This window comes from Atractosteus spatula, chromosome 15 (assembly GCF_055471065.1).
Source record: "Atractosteus spatula isolate fAtrSpa1 chromosome 15, fAtrSpa1.hap1, whole genome shotgun sequence".
NCBI classification, from domain to species: domain Eukaryota; kingdom Metazoa; phylum Chordata; class Actinopteri; order Semionotiformes; family Lepisosteidae; genus Atractosteus; species Atractosteus spatula.
The window spans coordinates 14,750,627-14,767,642 of record NC_142720.1 but is presented as its reverse complement, the minus strand read 5'-3'; the positions used below and the strand labels follow the sequence as shown (position 1 = coordinate 14,767,642).

The 17,016-nt window shown below is 39.8% G+C and overlaps 2 protein-coding genes across 2 annotated transcripts in view; one reads left to right on the top strand and one right to left on the bottom strand.

The window, feature by feature from the left end:
* The window catches only part of slc35f3b (solute carrier family 35 member F3b), a 41,532-nt gene extending 33,644 nt beyond the window's left edge, over positions 1–7,888 (top strand). Inside the window, exons 4-8 of the mRNA XM_088934065.1 lie at positions 3,571–3,790; positions 5,425–5,550; positions 5,907–6,099; positions 6,861–6,950; positions 7,351–7,888. Coding sequence (XP_088790191.1) covers positions 3,571–3,790; positions 5,425–5,550; positions 5,907–6,099; positions 6,861–6,950; positions 7,351–7,592 — 871 coding nt within the window. The 3' untranslated portion in view covers positions 7,593–7,888. The remainder of the gene's footprint in view (positions 1–3,570; positions 3,791–5,424; positions 5,551–5,906; positions 6,100–6,860; positions 6,951–7,350) is intronic.
* Positions 7,885–15,081, bottom strand: LOC148820098 (5-hydroxytryptamine receptor 1F). The gene is made up of 4 exons (XM_088934064.1): positions 14,901–15,081; positions 14,018–14,178; positions 12,117–13,314; positions 7,885–8,608 (listed from the first exon to the last, which is right to left on the bottom strand). The coding sequence occupies exons 1-4, from the start codon at positions 15,079–15,081 to the stop codon at positions 8,436–8,438; spliced, it is 1,713 nt and encodes a 570-aa protein (XP_088790190.1). The 3' UTR covers positions 7,885–8,435.
* Positions 15,082–17,016: the final 1,935 nt, after the last annotated feature.

Here is a 17,016-nt window from a genome sequence, read left to right as displayed (position 1 = left end):
TAATCCTGTCTCTTCTGGTTTTTATTCTAGCTGAGATTTCTTAATGTAAGCTTATTAAACTCATTATTTAAACTGTATACTAGAAACACATTTCTTGATTTGCAGAGACGGTTAGAAATCAGCATTTACCCTGTGCGGGAAGATTAATTTTGTAATTTGTCTCACTTAGGTTTGTTGCTTTAAGGTGGAAATGTATCAGTGGGTCTATACAACACTAAAATGTTTACAAACTAGTATTTGACAATTCAGTGACTCCTGTGTCTGTACATTGTTAATTGTTTAGAAAGCTATGCGAAAGCAACAATTTTAAACATTTTTGAAATCTGAAACAGATTTCGGATGCAGCATTTTGTGGAAGCTTAAGCATTAATTAATGAAAAGCTTAGCTGAAACAAAAATCAGAAGGTAAAAATACAAACTGTTCTGAGATAGAGTTCTATACATATTTGGTTTTATTTGATATACACAGTGTTAAGGAAATCCTCCATTTCAATATGCGCGTCTCCCTAGCTGTGCTTTAGCCTAATAAACTGAATCCAACCTTGCAAAAATCTCATTTTTAATTCTGTTACATGGTGATTCTTATTGTATTAGCTCCCTGCCTAGGTATCTTTGTATTGCCAGTAATTGGATTTTTTTGTATTCATCCTGTGTACCGCTGTGTGGTGTAGATCCTTGGCATGCTGTCAGCTTTCCCTAAGATATTACCTGTACATCACGCAGAAAACCTTTGTCAGGCATATTGAGTTAGCATCTTGTATATCAATCTGGATTTCTGCATGCGATGGTTTTGATGCAAAAATATTGTAGGTTAGAAAATATAGTGAGTATTTTATGAATGGACAATACCTGTAATGAGGTTATTTTTTAACTTTAACTGTTTGTTTTATCTTATTCAGGTTAAAATGCTCTTGATTTTGTTTAGGTCTGCTTTATTCAATAACAAATATAGTAATAATAATATAGTTTCTCTTCTGAAAAATTAATTTGCCTAGGTTGTTTGGTTTATATTTAGGTCCTGAAAATATGGCACATTTTAAAACTATAAACCTGGCCAACAGAATTCACCCTCCTTCATGTCTCAGTAAGTCACTTAGCTTAAGCCTTTGAGATTGTGTGTATTTTATGTGTGGAAATCTGTAGTTGATTTTTATCTTCCTGAAACAGACTTTAGGAACACTTACAGAAGGTCTTGGATGTTTTTACAAAAACTGCTTGATCAGGACAAAAAAAATTCAAACATTATATTAGCCTTTTAAAATATTTGACTTTCTAATGGAGCTAATTGCACTGAGGAACTATCACGGTTCTGTCAATTAGACCAAAGAGATGAGCTAGAGGACTTGTGGTACGCTAATACATTTTGTTCTAATGTTATGTTCCTATTGATATCTAACTTCCTTCCCCCTTTAGGAGTTAAATGTAGGCTGAGTGTGAAAATAACAATGCAGTTGATACAGGACTGGGGCTAAACTATAATAAAATGCTGCTGATGTCTACTTAACTGTAACGTCAGGGGTGAAAACTGTAGCTGGTGAGTTCTGCAGCAGTGCAGCACTGCAGTCCTAGTCAGGATATAGTGCCTGCACTGTGGGAAGCTGAAGGTTGGCAGATCCTGAGGAAATGGACTGGCTGGGAACATCAGAAAGAATAACAGTAAGAATCCAAATGATATCTGGTCACGACTTTGGTTGTGACATTTTGGTTTAATCAAGTGCTCTGGGAGACTGCCAGCTCTCTCAGGACACAGATCGTTGTGATTGAGTATTGGCAACACGTCCTCTCATTATGGGAATATGGATGGGAATCCCAAGGCCACCCCCCCACTTCGCTCTGGAGATTTTCCAAACAAGGAGATATCCTCAGTGGCTGTGGAAATGAGTGGCTGAAACTTTCGTGATATTTCATTAACTGAAACAACTGCCTCCTCTGTAATCTGGAAGATGCATATGTTCTCTATCTTGGTATTGTGGGAGACAATGTTTGGACCGTGATCACAGAATTGGAATCTGAGTGGTAAAAAGGTAGGAACAGAGGCAGGCCTTCTGGAGTACTAAGATAGGATTGACCCTGAGAGGTCACAAATTGGCAGGCCACTTATAACGAATCACTTATCAGATTATTCACAATATGATATCACTATGTGTTCATTATGGATTTTTTATTTTGCTGTCTAACGTGACACATTAAAAGTGTGTTTGTGCCTCAGAGCAAACTATGCTGCTATGAAAAGAAAGAGTGTTTTTGAATAAAAATCATTAAAGACAGATATTACACTGGGCTCTCAATGAAATCTTCAGTCTGCTACTGAAAAGAGGAGCTGACGTGAGAGATCAGAAAAGCAGGTTATACCTTTCTGGGCAATTCTGGGCAGGCAACCAGGTCCCTGAAAATATTGGAAGAGTATGTTCTGGGAGATTACTGTTTGCTTATAGTAAACTAATGTAAGAATTCAATGGAATATGTTCTTGGTTTATTTTTCAGTATGTGAATACTCAAGTTGTTGAAAAGTTCAAACATTATTATGTGGGAGAAAGAGGTATGCAGCCAACAAAATGATTTTTGTACTGTATGTATATGTAATGAGAAGAAGAAAGCATCGATCCAGTAAACAAATTGAAGTGTGGCAGAGACTTTCAATATGATAAACGTCGGCCACTGAAACCATTACAGACCTTTTAATCTAATGGAAACTGTTTTTATGTTGTTTATTTAAGGCCAGGATACAAGTAACTGTTATAAGGGATTTATATTTGTTATACTGTATAAATAGCAATATGTATTTTAAAAGAAGGCAAATGCTATGAATTATGGGAAGGAGACTATAAATTACCCATGATCAATTTAGTCAATAGACCACATAAATAGACTTTTAATTCCAACTAACAATATAAGACGTAAGAGACAGCAGTCACAAACAGTTTCTTTGCCCTTTTTGTTGATAATTAGTGTGATATAGCTAACTTTGACAAGTAAAATAGGCATGCACATCTTACTAGGAACAACTTCCAGGTTTCTGAGGTTATAGCTGAGCTCTTTGCGGAAGATATCATTGGTATATTTTTACTTAATATCAACTGTTGAGCATGGATTGGACAAAATGCTTAGTTTCACATGTTGGAGTTCATTGGTTATCTTCGACATATTAAAATAATTTTACAAATGCTTTATGGATGTCATTGTTCTCCACAAAACAGTAAATGTGAAAAATACATAATTCTTTGGGTGTTACCATGTCTCAGGGGGCTGCGTAATTAATGGTTGGTTGTAGATTAATGTCCCTGCTGTCCCTGCTGCTATTGTACCTTGAGCAAAGTTATGTATCCCAGTTGCTCCAGTCCACCCAAGCTGTAGTTACAGGGACAAGTTTTTTCCTGGGCTAATTCCTGTGGTGGACAGGTATCCCATCTAGAGGTGAGTCACATACTCTCTTTATGCTTAGTGCCATAGAAACCAGGATAAACTCAGGCCCCTGTTGTACCTAACAAAATTGTCTGGCCCCCTTTTCAGTAACTGCTGCACCATTTCCTATCACTGTGAAAATCGCTTTGTTGCTTCTGTTTTTCCCAGAGAATGCTGCAGGTTTTTTGGGGATGATGGCTTGACAGCGAAGGTGTTCTTCACAAAGGCAGCCCCTTTTGGCCTTCTATGGACATTAACAAACTATCTGTACTTACAAGCACTGAGGAGAATAAACACAACGGATGTCTCTGCTTTGTTTTGCTGCAACAAGGCATTTGTGTTCTTGCTGTCATGGATTGTTCTGCGAGATCGCTTCATGGGAGTCCGAGTAAGTTAATTCAGGGAGCTCTGCAAGCTCTGTGTCTTTAACCACTGTCTAAACACTCCTGTAGATGGGATTGCACTTGCTCTGTACAGTCCTGAAACACAGTGCTGAGATTGGTGCTACAACCATTTTGGTGTTATATCATATTTATCGTAATGTTTTTTTGTTAAAATAGCTTAACTGTGTGACTTTAAGAGAAGGCATAGCCCATGAGCACCTGTTTTCCAGTATAATTTTTTTTTAAATGGGGAGTAGAACTGGACACTTCATCACTGTGGTATAGATCTGCTGCAGTGATCCTCCATAAAATACACTATAGTGCAGCCCATGTGATGAAAGAGCATTTCAGATGGAGTCTCTCATTTGTTCCTCTGGTTGTAAGCATCAAAGAGGAGTGCTTGTAATTTTTTAAGCCTGTGTGGGCATTGGAGATGGTTTCCTACAATAATAGCTGCTTCAAGTATAAGTACTTTCACTTGATATCTGACCGATTTATTAACTCTTCTTCATGAATCCACAGTACTGCAAATCTGTGTAACAGCAAATGGCCTTAAAGGATTGAGCAATACTGCATTTCATTCATGGTGAACATTGGACAGGTTAACTCCCAACACAAGCATATTGAGTGCTTGATAAAAGCTTTACTGTAGAAGTCTCCCTTTGAATGTGAATGAGTTAATGAAGGAATGATGTGATGCCCAAAAGAAAAAGACATTCAAAGAAACATCTGGTTTCTTACAGCAGAGGCATTATTTTGATCACCAACTCCTCAGTGCTCCCAAGAGCAGAGAATGCAGGCCATTTATCTTCACAATACCTTCTAATCCTCGTCTAATGTAAAATACATTCAGGCCGGTACCCATTCATCATCCAGTCATTTCCGTTTACTCACTTCCTTTGCTTTATGTAGCAATGAGGATGTTGTCCTAAGCTGGAAAGAATGTTTGTAACTGATAAAGACCAGCATTGCTTGTTGAAGTTAATAAATAAATTTAATAAATCCATTGGGAGGTACAGTAAATGATATTGGTGTATATAGGGAGTATACAGAAACATAGCTTGCTTCTAAGCCTATGTGGAAAAGGAATAAAATATATTTCTCTGGTTAAGCATCTGTTCAGATGCACCCGACTAGGATTACTCCTAATTAAGTTTTTGATTCCTGCATTTTTTCCATTTTAGAGTGTCTCTCGATGTACATTGAAAAAAAGATTGCTGTTGGCCTGAATAGCTCACATGCAATACTGCTTCCCCTCCTGGGCCTCCAGTGCTTTATCTCACTTCTATCTTTACCTTTAACCAGTTCGACAGATGGACAAACAGAAATTGTCATTCCATAAAGTAGCTGTGCAGCTAGAGTACTTCTGAGCCTAATATGTGTGACAACACTATCGTTGCATTACTGTATGAAATGGTTATGGTATTATAGAAGATGTTGTCCAGAAGCAAAACCAATAAACACATTTATGGAATATTATAGTGGTAGTAATGATATTTCCTGATATCGACGCCAAGTCAGCTCTACTGACATTGTTTATGCTAGACTGGAACGTTACTAGTTACGAGTTAAGCTGGATGTTAACTGTTTGCAGAGCATCTGCAGAATGGAATCTGATCATATTCTTCCTTCTGACCAGATTGTGGCAGCAATTCTCGCTATAGCTGGTATAGTAATGATGACCTATGCCGATGGATTTCACAGCCATTCTGTTATTGGAATTGCACTGGTGGTGTCGTCTGCATCCATGTCTGCTTTGTATAAGGCAAGTATGCTCAAAACCCAGTTCACGGCCCAATTCTAGCAGCTGTATCAGTACATTGGCTTTGCTTTTTTAACTTCCAGTGTTCCATTTCCATATCCTACTGTAGATGTATTTTGTGAAAGGATATTAGCAAAAGGAGTCTATTAGGATTGCTATATGCATCAATATTTGTGTAAAAAAAATACAGTTTTATGTGCTGTGGTAATCTCTAAACTGTTCGTCAGACTGAGAGATGGATCAATTCCAGAACAAAAAGAGAACCTGGATCACGAAGGGCAGCAGATACCAACAGTAGATTGACTGAGAAGTCCTGACTATCTCGCCTGTCTGTTTCCAACCAAACTCTTGTCCCGCAGGTGTTGTTCAAGCTCATTCTCGGCAGTGCCAAGTTCGGAGAAGCAGCCTTATTCCTCACAATCCTGGGAGGAGCTAACTTTGTGTTCATCAGCTTCATCCCTGTCATCCTGTACTTCACCAAAGTGGAATACTTTGACTCCCTGGAGGCACTTCCCTGGGGCTGTCTGTGTGGAGTGGCTGTCCTTTTACTAAGTAAGAGTACTGTGCACAGTTCCTTTCACTCAGATTCCAACTACAGTAATTGCTGACACAACCTTCCTAGAATATACAGCTTATTTATTTTGATGGCCTGTGATATGTGATGCAACTGCTCCACCAGATATCGTCATTACTGTCAGGTTTAAGCACAGTCCACCCAACTTTTGCAGATCAGCATAGATTCATTTTTTATCTGAATTGCTATTTATCTCCTTTCCTTAATACACTTAATACACATTTTTTCAAACCTATAATAGCCTCCTTGTCAAGTGAAGTCATGTTTGTGTCAGGAGGCCATAGCGTCTCAGCAAAAGTAAAGCATAGTTGTCTAGTTAAAATTAGTAACCCTTTTATTCGGTTTGAAAATATTTTTCAGTGTTACAATTTCACCAGTGGCACATTTGAGCCATTGTAGAAGGTGGAAAAAGTTAGTCAACCATATCAGCCCTATAACCAAAGGCTCAGTAATTGTGAATTTAATGAAAACTCGGTCTGTCACTCAAACAAAATTTCAATCATATAGAATTTGCAAACTGACTACAGGGAGAAGCATTAGTCAAAGCTCAGTGGGCGTTACATTGTATGTAAAGCTAAATTATGCATTTGAGTATATTGTTTATAAACAAAATATACTTCATTCTAATTTTTTCACACTTTGGAAAATGGCGGTACTACATTTGTTATGTTTTCTAAGTGTCTTCTGTTAAATTAGTTTGTGTGTATCAACCACATCTGTTTTTATATTTTTGTTGCAGCTTTCAACATCCTAGTGAACTTTGGCATAGCTATTACCTACCCCACGCTCATTTCATTTGGGATTGTCTTAAGTGTTCCTGTTAATGCTGGTAAGTAAGCAATTTAGTTTCTCTTGGAGTACAACAGAGCAAAAACTAATTGTTTCCAATGCTGTTGCCAGCACCCAGTAAACATTTGACCGATATGCGGTATTATGAAAATAAATGTGTTTGCTGCATACTGGAGGCTAGGATTTCTTTGTACACAGAGGAGTAGAAAACAGTTAATGGCATAAAGAATTAAAGTAAAAATGTAAAGATGAGATTTGGATTCATAAAACAGTGCAGGTGAGAGGCAGCAACAGGAGAACTTGTTTTTTTGAAACTGCACCTTTGCATCCAGTGGTTCCTCCAAGTGTTGAGGCTCTTTCATTGCGGCCTTCTCCCTTCTGTGCTGGTGTCTGGGACACTTTGCCCCCTTTCTGAGTGCTGCTGGCCTGCTGTGTTGCAGTTGTGGACCATTACACCAGCGAGATCAGCTTCAACTCGGTGCGCGTCATTGCCGTGCTCATCATCTGCCTGGGCTTCCTGCTGCTGCTGCTGCCTGAGGAGTGGGACCAGTGCTTGATCCAGCTGCTGGCCCGGCTCCGCACGCGCAAGAAGGAGGAGCCAGCCGAGGGCGGGGCGGAGGCGGGGCCGGGCCTCGGCTGGAGCCGGAGAGGCAGGACCTCCATGTCCACCTTCGCTCACTGATCACCCCCGCCACCCCCCAATGGTGACTCGGTCTGTTCTGTGCCCAAAAGATTTGTCCTACCAAAACAAGGTGAAAAAAAGCACAGCTGTTGTGTTGTAAATCTTTGTCAAGTTTTTTCCCCATTATTTTTTACATATGAGCTCTATATAAGCTGTATATATATCCTATCTGGAAGTGTACAGATTGATGCATGATCTCCTGTTGCCTGATTTTTTTATCATCGTATCACTGAGCCTTTTCTGGGGCAATGGCAGTAATGCATTTTTACAACTGAAGGCTGGAATACAGGGTGAGAATGGAACTGCTGCAGAAGAAAACATGCAAACATCTGTTTTGCTTTTTGACAACTAGGATAGAGAAAGTACTGAGGTGGAGATTTGTTATTTATATCTTATAAATAGGGGTATATGGAGATCAAAATAATTGATTTTCAAACCCCATTCATATTCATCAAATCCATCATTAGGTTAAATAGAGTTAACTGTTTTCCAAATCCAAAGAGACTTGTTTAAGACTTGTTTGTTTCCTTAGGGTGATGGTGGAAGGTAAATTTTGATATTGAAAGTTAAAGACTTTCACTAGGCATGTGAATGGAATGGTCACATAATTAATGACATAACATTATGTCACACATCGTCACACATTACAGTATGTCTTTGTTATCTGTCTTTTAAAAACAAAACAGGTCACATCAGCTGAAGGCTAAAATTCAGTCCCTTTCAGGGGCTTGTTAGTGGTTTTTCACAGCCTGGATTGTACCTGTTTGTTCTTGACAGTATTGCCAATGAGGGAAAACTAGATACTTTACATGGTGAGAGGTTTTTCAGATGTTGACAGGTAGGTCACTGCTCAGGTATGCTTGTGAAAGATGGAACCGATGTGCTTAACCGATCTAATATAATGTGCTCTTTGCACCATCTTTCACATGTAATTTTAATATTCAGAAAAACACCAACCTGCTTAAATAGAATAGTGCTTGAAATTTTCTGACTTGTCAACAGAAGATTTTGAAAGGCTGTCAGGGGATGACATAAGAGTGTTTGATGATTACGAAATTTTAGGATATAAATAAAGCATTAAGGAAAATGAAAGGCACACATTCACACAGGGATTATAACTGGAGTAAAAGGGGATTCCACATAGCTGGTGTTGATTGGCTATGATTATTGTGAAGTGGACTGTACAGTTCAAGACTCAGTTACCACTTACTCTCCAAGGAGTCGGTTTGCTTCCTAGTGAGGCAGGAGCTCTCTGGTTGGTGTGTTCTGAGATGTTGGTGGTGAGGCTGGGAAGGCTTCGGGATTTTTAAACCAAGGTTATTCTGCAGATAACTGGGGTGTTCACTTGAAGAGACACTAGGCTGCTTTCCCAAATTTCTGAAGATGTAGTATAGGGAAGTTTCAAAGTGTCCACAATTCTAGGGAGGGAATTTCTAAAGTTCAGAATGAGTAAGATTGACCCAGTGAGCAACACTGAACATTTTTTTTAATTGTAATCAAGGGGGAACCGGACAGCAAGACACTATAAGTTAACCACACAGTCTCTGGTTTATGTGTAAAACTTCCCTGAGCCACACTATTGTCTCAGTGGATCCTTTACATTTGTCAAAACTAAAAGTCTAAACTTTCACTGTTACCTCAGTGCTAGACTTTTGTAGATTTGTCCACTTATACAGATCAATTGGTATTCAGACATTAAGGTTTACTGTCTCATAATCAACTAAATCATGAGCATTGTCTTAGCAACACTGAGCTTTCATTTCCATCAATATCCATTGACTATAATTTTTTGTAAAAAGACTGATTATACTGACAGAAAGTTAGCTGCTGAAATCTTTCACAATCCAGCAGTTCCTCAGTAGATGCTGTGATTTTAAAAGCAATATAGATCCACCTTACTGTGACAAGGTTATTTTTACACCCCGTAAAACATTCCACATATATAAGATTTTGTGGTGCCAGAAAGGCATAATTTGCATCAGTAATATTTTTTAATCTTTTGCATTTTATACTGTGATGATTCAAAGTGCAAGTGTTGCTGATTATTGCTCTGACTGTAAAGAGAACTGTAAAGGTAAGTGTACATGAGCACCTTGCGTCTTACTCCTCCATGTTTCATAAAGAGCAATAGTGTTCTATTTGTTTGCAATGAGTTGAATGTATTTTTCTTGCTAAAAATGCACATCTGCTTTCTTTTGGAAGATACACATGAAGTTTATTCACGGCAATTGCAGTTGTCCGCCTAACAGTGTTTCAATAATGGACACTAAAGTAAATTTAGAGACACTTAGTGATTTGTTTACTGCCAGTGAGTGATTGTGTCAGCTCTTAGTCTCTACGCTTGGAGAACATGTAAAACAGAAAAAAACAAAAAACACTGAGCTTAAGTAATTACTTTCACTGCCTTGTACAAAAATACATCTAACACTGTTTCCCATTGTCATTTTATAATGACAATAAATTATTATATTGTATTCCTCTGGAATTATTGCTAGAAGTAACAGTAAACCTTTGTAAGGAATGATTTATACACTGAAATGCAACATAACTTCATCACATTTAATTAAGGGTTTGGATAAGGGAATGAGCTTAATAATGGCATTTTCAGACATTGTACATATTTATGTCAGGAATTTTAATGGAAGAACTTGTGGGTTTTCTATTGAATGTTTTAATAAAATAATAGTGTAGATTTGTCAGTGAAGATCTTGAAAATGCCATTTATGTGTCTTAGTTTTTTAAAACAAAATGCTTGCATATTTAATTTCATACACAGAATAAAAGCAAAACAAAATAGTTGTGCAATAAATCTTGTTTCGATCCACAAAGACAGCTAACGATCTTGCTACCTGAGGCACAGAAGGTATTAAGAAGTATTTAAAATAATGCACCCTTTAAAACATACAGTTGTGTGTTATATTGTAACATCTTTCTGTTAGTTTGCATGGAGTATATGCTGCACAAGAGAAATGTGAGCAGAGACTGTATAACATTTAAAGAATGCATCCTTTAGAAAGGCCCTCTTTGAATGTTCTATAAAAGTGTACAAGATCAGGTTGGTTATTGCAAAGCCAATTTGTCCGGGGGACAGCTCAAGCACTGTGATCTGATTGTGTTTAAAGGTGTTAGCCACTGGAGGGTACTTAAATACAGGCAGTCACACCCCGTGTCTTTATTGTAAGTAGGAATATGTAATTGTTTGCACTGAACTTAACGGGCATTTCTTTAGATTTCTTATTTTAACTGATGTATTGGCCTTAAACATTTGCATATACATATTGTTTGTTACATTTTAGGCTCATGCCTATGAAGGGTATGATAATTTGGCACCAGGGGTAGAAACCAAAGCAATAGTTGAAATGAAGAGGTTTTCTGACAGCAGTTTACAGAAGATATAGAAAACAGCTCAGGAAGAGTGGCTGATGAGGTTAAATGGAATGTTTTACAGTGGATTCAGTGCATTAACATTTTTTCAGGTTCCGATGCATTGACGTTTAAAAGATGGAGAAATCACTTTCGGAAAGAGTTTGTAAGAGCGTTGGGGGGTTCACACATCCTGCTTCTCCCCAGGTGTTGTGATTTTTTTGTCTTAAGAAGACAGAAATCACAAATCTGAGAGATACATATTGTCCTTAAATTAGTGTAGATGTTTCATGTGACTTAAAAAAATCTGTTAACAAATGGTGCTAGCAGCCCGGAGGAGTGCATGGATCTGTGAATCTGGCTCGCAGGCAGTCGCAAGAGAATTTCCAGGCTAAGAGAGACCATTTTCATGAGGTCGATTTCAAAGTGCCGTTGTACTGTCTGCAAGATCTCATTGAATCAGAGCTTTGTTATCTTAATCACAAATATACTTTGTACATTTTATTTTTCTATACCTTCACTGCAAATTTTATCAAACGACTGTAAATAAAGTGATGAATACAATAAATCTTGACAAAAAATAATTTTCTAAAAGTGTCCTTTTCACTTTTGAAATGATACAGGTGCTATGAGGTCCATCCGTGACATTGGAAACAGTGGTCTGTTCTCAAGTCAGATGATTCCTTGGTGCTTCTAGTGGATTTGGTGACTTCCATGTGTATCCTGCCAGGATGTACTTTAAGCTGATGAGCATGACGTGTTATGAAAATTCTCTGTTCTGTTTAACTTTTGATCATTGGACGGTTAAGGCAAGCGTTTTTGAAAAGATGTTGAATCAGGGTTATCCAAGAGGGTGACAATGCCATTCACTGTCTTTGTTTTACAAGATTTAACATTCAGTTGGTTTATACTACAGTAGCATAAAGTAGCATGAGAACTCACAATAACAAAATATAGGATCTGCGCAATACTACAGCATGATTACCCTAGGCATGAGAGTTGCATGAATTTCTTTGTTTTTACTTCAAAGACTGAAGTAGCCCAAGGTAATGGCAGACACTGCTCTTTCACACTGCATAGTGAAGTCCCACAGCTAAGACTGATGCAACAGATCCCATGGTAGTCATTGCACATCACGCTCCACTTTAACTGTTATCTTACCATAAAAGAAAGTCACCTGTCTGTCAGAGGGTGAAGATGGCCTACTTGGCTTATCGCTCTCTACAGGGGCAGAGGGCACCTGCAAGTGCTGTGTATCCAGCCCCTGCCCCTCTGGCTTCACACGGACACACTCTTTGGTCCTTTCCAGCTTCACAGGGGAGGAAAGATGTCCGGGCAGGAGGTTGTTCAAGTGACCCTTGTAGCCTTCTGGTGTGCAAGAGTCCAGGGAGAAAAGTGAAGAATTGAAGGCCCTTTCTGGATACACAGAGTTAATGCTGGAGGCAGCTGTATGACGGGGGCACTGTGGGCTGTGCTCTGTGCATGTCTGGGGGTTGCTCACCTGCTGGCTAACCCTGGCATGCAGTTTGTGGCGCAGGCTCTTTAGTGCCTTCTGAAACCTCTTGCTCAGTAGAGCATAGAGCAGCGGGTTGATGTCAGAGTTCAGCAGAGCCAGCCAGTAGGCAAAGGTGATGACGTTGTTGGGGATGTGGGTGGACTGGTGAGAGGTAGCAGTCTCAATGGCCTGCACCAGTGCCACAATGATGTATGGCATCCAGCAGCAGAAGAAGGCAAAGATGACCAGAAAGAGACGGAAAACGCCATGGTGCTCCTTGCTGTGGAAGCCGTGCCTAGTCATGAGATTGTGCAGCCTCCCTGTGCTGGAGGAACTGCTGGAGGGGCAAGGGGAGCTGAGTGTCTTGTCCCGGTGGGGCTCTGGGAGTATCTTCCCGCTGATGCAATAAATCAGCCTGGAAAAGGTGGGCTTCTCCTCCTGCTCAGCGCGATGTGGTCTGTTTCTCTGCAGGTGATCTTCCAGGTCGTGGATCCTCCGTGCGTGACCCCTGGCCACTTTCACAATCTTAACATAACAGAAGACCATAATGCAGGCAGGAAGCATGAAGGAGAAGGCTGCCACGAACCCAGTGTAGCTTGGGCTCCTGGACCAGTCCACTGCACAGCTGTACATTGGAGCGATATAGTCCAAATGACTCCACCCCAGTAATGGGGGGCAGCTAGTGACAGCTGCCTGGAGCCAAATCCAGATGACAGCAGCCACCGTCCTCCATACTGTGCTCTGAGAGCTGTAGTGCAGGCAGTCTATGATGGCGTAATATCGGTCCAAAGCAATCGCAGCCAGTGTCAATACTGAGGCTGTACAATACACAGAGGACGTGTAACCAACATAGAGGCATAAATCCTGCAAGAGAAGAAGTGAAAATAGCACTGAGAGGGTCTTGTAAACCCTATATTCCAAACATAAACAAACTCAGCTGAATGTCTGAGTTCATACTTGAAGCAATGAAGAAATATTAAAATAATAGAGCATTATAAAGTTATGAATATTTTTTAAATCAAATGCCTCTTAAAATGTTTGTGTGTGCATTCTTTAAGACATGTTTGATGCTAAATTTATGGTTAAAATTGTGAGGATTATTAATATTTGGATTTCTCTGTGTCTGAGAGGTTGTGTTCAACCCGTATAAAACATGTCATTTACCACTGACATAAATTAATTCAAAACTCATTTCATGTCAAAACAAAACTGAATATTTTACCATATAGGCCAGCCTCTAAATGTTAATCTAATCTTGTTAGGATTTAAAGAAGAAAAATAGATACACAATATTACCAATTTACATGTCTTTAAAGTTTGAAGATTGAAATTAACCTCACAGTAGCTAAAATACAAAGGAACAAGTGAGCAGAGGGAGAAGGATGTTGACAAAGACAGGGACAGGAAGGTTTCTTCTTTAATTCATACAGAGGGTAAATGAATACATATTCAATGTAAAATTACAGGTTTTGAGCATAAATTTCTATAGGACGAGAAAGAATAGACAACGGCGTTGCAAGACCTGAAGAAATGCTCTTTTCTGACAATAAAAATAATAAAAGCTCACTGTGCAGTCCACCCATCCATCGTACATAACCGAGATGGCAACGAAGGGCATGACCCCGATGCCCACCAGAAAGTCGCTGATGGCCAGGTTAATGATCAGCACTGACGTCACCGAGTGGAATGTCTTGGTCGCTGCCACGATCACGATCACCAGAATATTACCTGCCAGGCCGAAACAGAACCTCCGTTACGCTGCACTGAAATTCATTCGCATTGTGCTTAACCTGCAGGAAATATTAACGCTTGACAGACACCTACAGTTAAGCAGATTTTACCCTTTTAGGTTATTTAACTCAACTTTAAGCTAAACTTAACTGACACATAGGCAAATGAAAAGAGTAAAACTAACTACATACACTACAGCACAAAATAAAATATTTTCCCCCAAAACGTTGACTAGTCGCCACTTCAATACGGAATCTGATTTTAAATAATCAAGAACATAAATTCAATTTAGAGTGCAACTCCAGTCCTGGGGCACTTCAGTGTTAGTGTCTGCATGTTAACTCAAAAGATCTGAGCATAGGTGGGCTAATTAGGTCTGTTGCATTATTGCATCATTAGGTGCAAGTCATACAAAATAAAACTCAGCTTTAGATAAACATTGCAGCCGGCTGATCCATGTATTTTCTTATGACGTTACTCACGTTTTGATTACATATAATTCACAGGTTTTAATAAAAAGTTTGAAAATGTCTGAGACATGCAATACACCAAAACCCGAAATATGCGTCATGTAACTGCTCCAACGGGAAGGTAACATGCTTTTTCCCGTGCATTCATGCTCTGATTTTGGCATTAGTATGCCGAATTCTACAGTAAATCTATAAAAAAAACCGCCTGCTGTGCTGCTTCGAATAGCCGTCCGAGATGCGACGTCTGACCTGCCACTGCGCCCAAAGCCATCAGCACTATCAAAACCTCCAGGAACAGCCTGGTGCGCGCAGAGATGTCCAGCCTGACCTCCGAAGAATTAAAGTTTACAGCTCTGAAACCGCCGGCAATAAACGGGTCACCGTTGTAATCCAGGGACTCACTAGAAGACCATTTGGTCGGAATGTCCATTTTAACGTCACCGTTAGGTCAGCAGCCTAACTGGAGCTTAATCCAGAAGCAGCGAAATTAGATCTGTCTTGGCAATCGACTGGGTACCAGACGCGGGCTTGAAGTCCTCAAAGTGTTTCAGATTTGACAGCATGGCGAACACTAGAAGAAAAAAGTACAGCCGATACCAGCAATCCCACGGACCCTAGATTATCCAATCTTCCGTTCGCCATACTGAAACCTAAATATTCGGTTATTAAAGCTCAAGTAAACGGGGACTCCAGACGGGAGACGTCCTCCGAGCCATGCGCGTCTCACCGGCTCAGCTCACCAGCTCCTCACCTGCGCTCTCGCTCCCCATACGAAACGGGCGGGGCCGCGGCACCCTGCGAGTCAGGGGCATATTCGCCTGGCTGACGGTGTGGAAAATCAAACAACTTTTTTTTCTCTCGGCAAAAATAAAAAATAAATACTAGACAAATGGTACTGTAGAATAACGCTCTCTCGTGTTTCATTAATATTAGTTTTCCATGCAATTGTCTGCTTTTGCGCCATTCTCTGGTTGCATTCGGTGTGTGCTGAAGGCTCTTGTATAAATAAATACAATAAAAACAAAAAACAATTTCTATAAACTTATTGACCTTTTGAGTGGCATTTTAAAGCTTTCTTCTATGTAACTCTCTTCCCAGTGACGCCTGTTCCTTCTTAGGAGAAAACCATGATTTACTTTGAAAGAACGTTCCACTGTTTTGTTTGTACAATCCTGTCACATTGCAGTCATACACAGCAGGTGAATACAAATTTCTTTTTAATACAGTACTGTTTTAGGTTTACTGCTTTCTTGCACCTTTTTATGTTGCCAAGTGTTTTTACAGGTATGCGTCTGCATTAGTTTTTAATATTAAAGTATTTCCTGGCAGCCAAAGTGCACCAGTACGCTCACCACACACCAGCTGTCAGTGGGGAATAGAACAGACTAATGAGCCAATTCATAGATGGAATTAGGAGGCCATGATGGTAAAGGCCAAAGGGAAATTTGGCAAGGATTCCTGGGTTAAAACCATCACAAGAAACTTTTTGAAGAAGACCCTGGGATTTTTAATGACTACAGAGAGTTCGGATCTCGGTTTTATGTCTTACCCAAAAGATGGCACCTTCTTTACAGAATAGTGTCCCTATCACTATACTGGGGCATTAGAACCCACACAGACCACAGGGTGAGCACTCCCAACTGGTCCCACTAATACCACTTCCAGCAGCAAGCTTAGCTTTCCCAGGAGGTCTCTTATCCAGGTACTGGCCAGGATTGCAGCTGCTGCGCTTCAGTGGGTTGTCAGTTGTGAGCTACAATACAGGGCGATATGGCTCTGCTGGCATTTTATAAATGAAAAGGCTTACACAGCTAGATCCCCGTGTCCTCTTACGAAACCTTCTACCAACCACTACAGTACCAGGCACACTGCAGTTTCTTGCTAACTTTGGTCTTAGTCTGATAATGTAATTTCTGCAAGCTGAGTTTTGTTGTACTGGTACAGGAGACAGAATAGTGGTAGACTACTTCATGCTTTCAAAGCTAGGTGAAGATATCACTGTAATACTATTATTAGCACTGCTGAGGTACACATCTAACTCAAAGGATGTAAACAAATGAGACCAATTAAAAGATGTATTTCAGTTCTGCCTTTTCTCTGTTGCCAGCATGTTATGGTACATTTCGCTTTATCACAGCATCAGCTGTTACATTTCAACCATCCAACTCAATTTTACACTCCACGTGATGGAAAAGCTCTAGGGATATTTCCCAGAATGAACGCTGCCATTTTCTGCCGACATCAGTTCCCGATGCCACACAGGTCTCTTCAGTGTCGTTAAACTCCTCATGACACCAGACTCACTCTCCATATCAGAGGTCTCTGAGGGCAGAACGGAGTGCAATGGAGTCAACACCTCAACCCA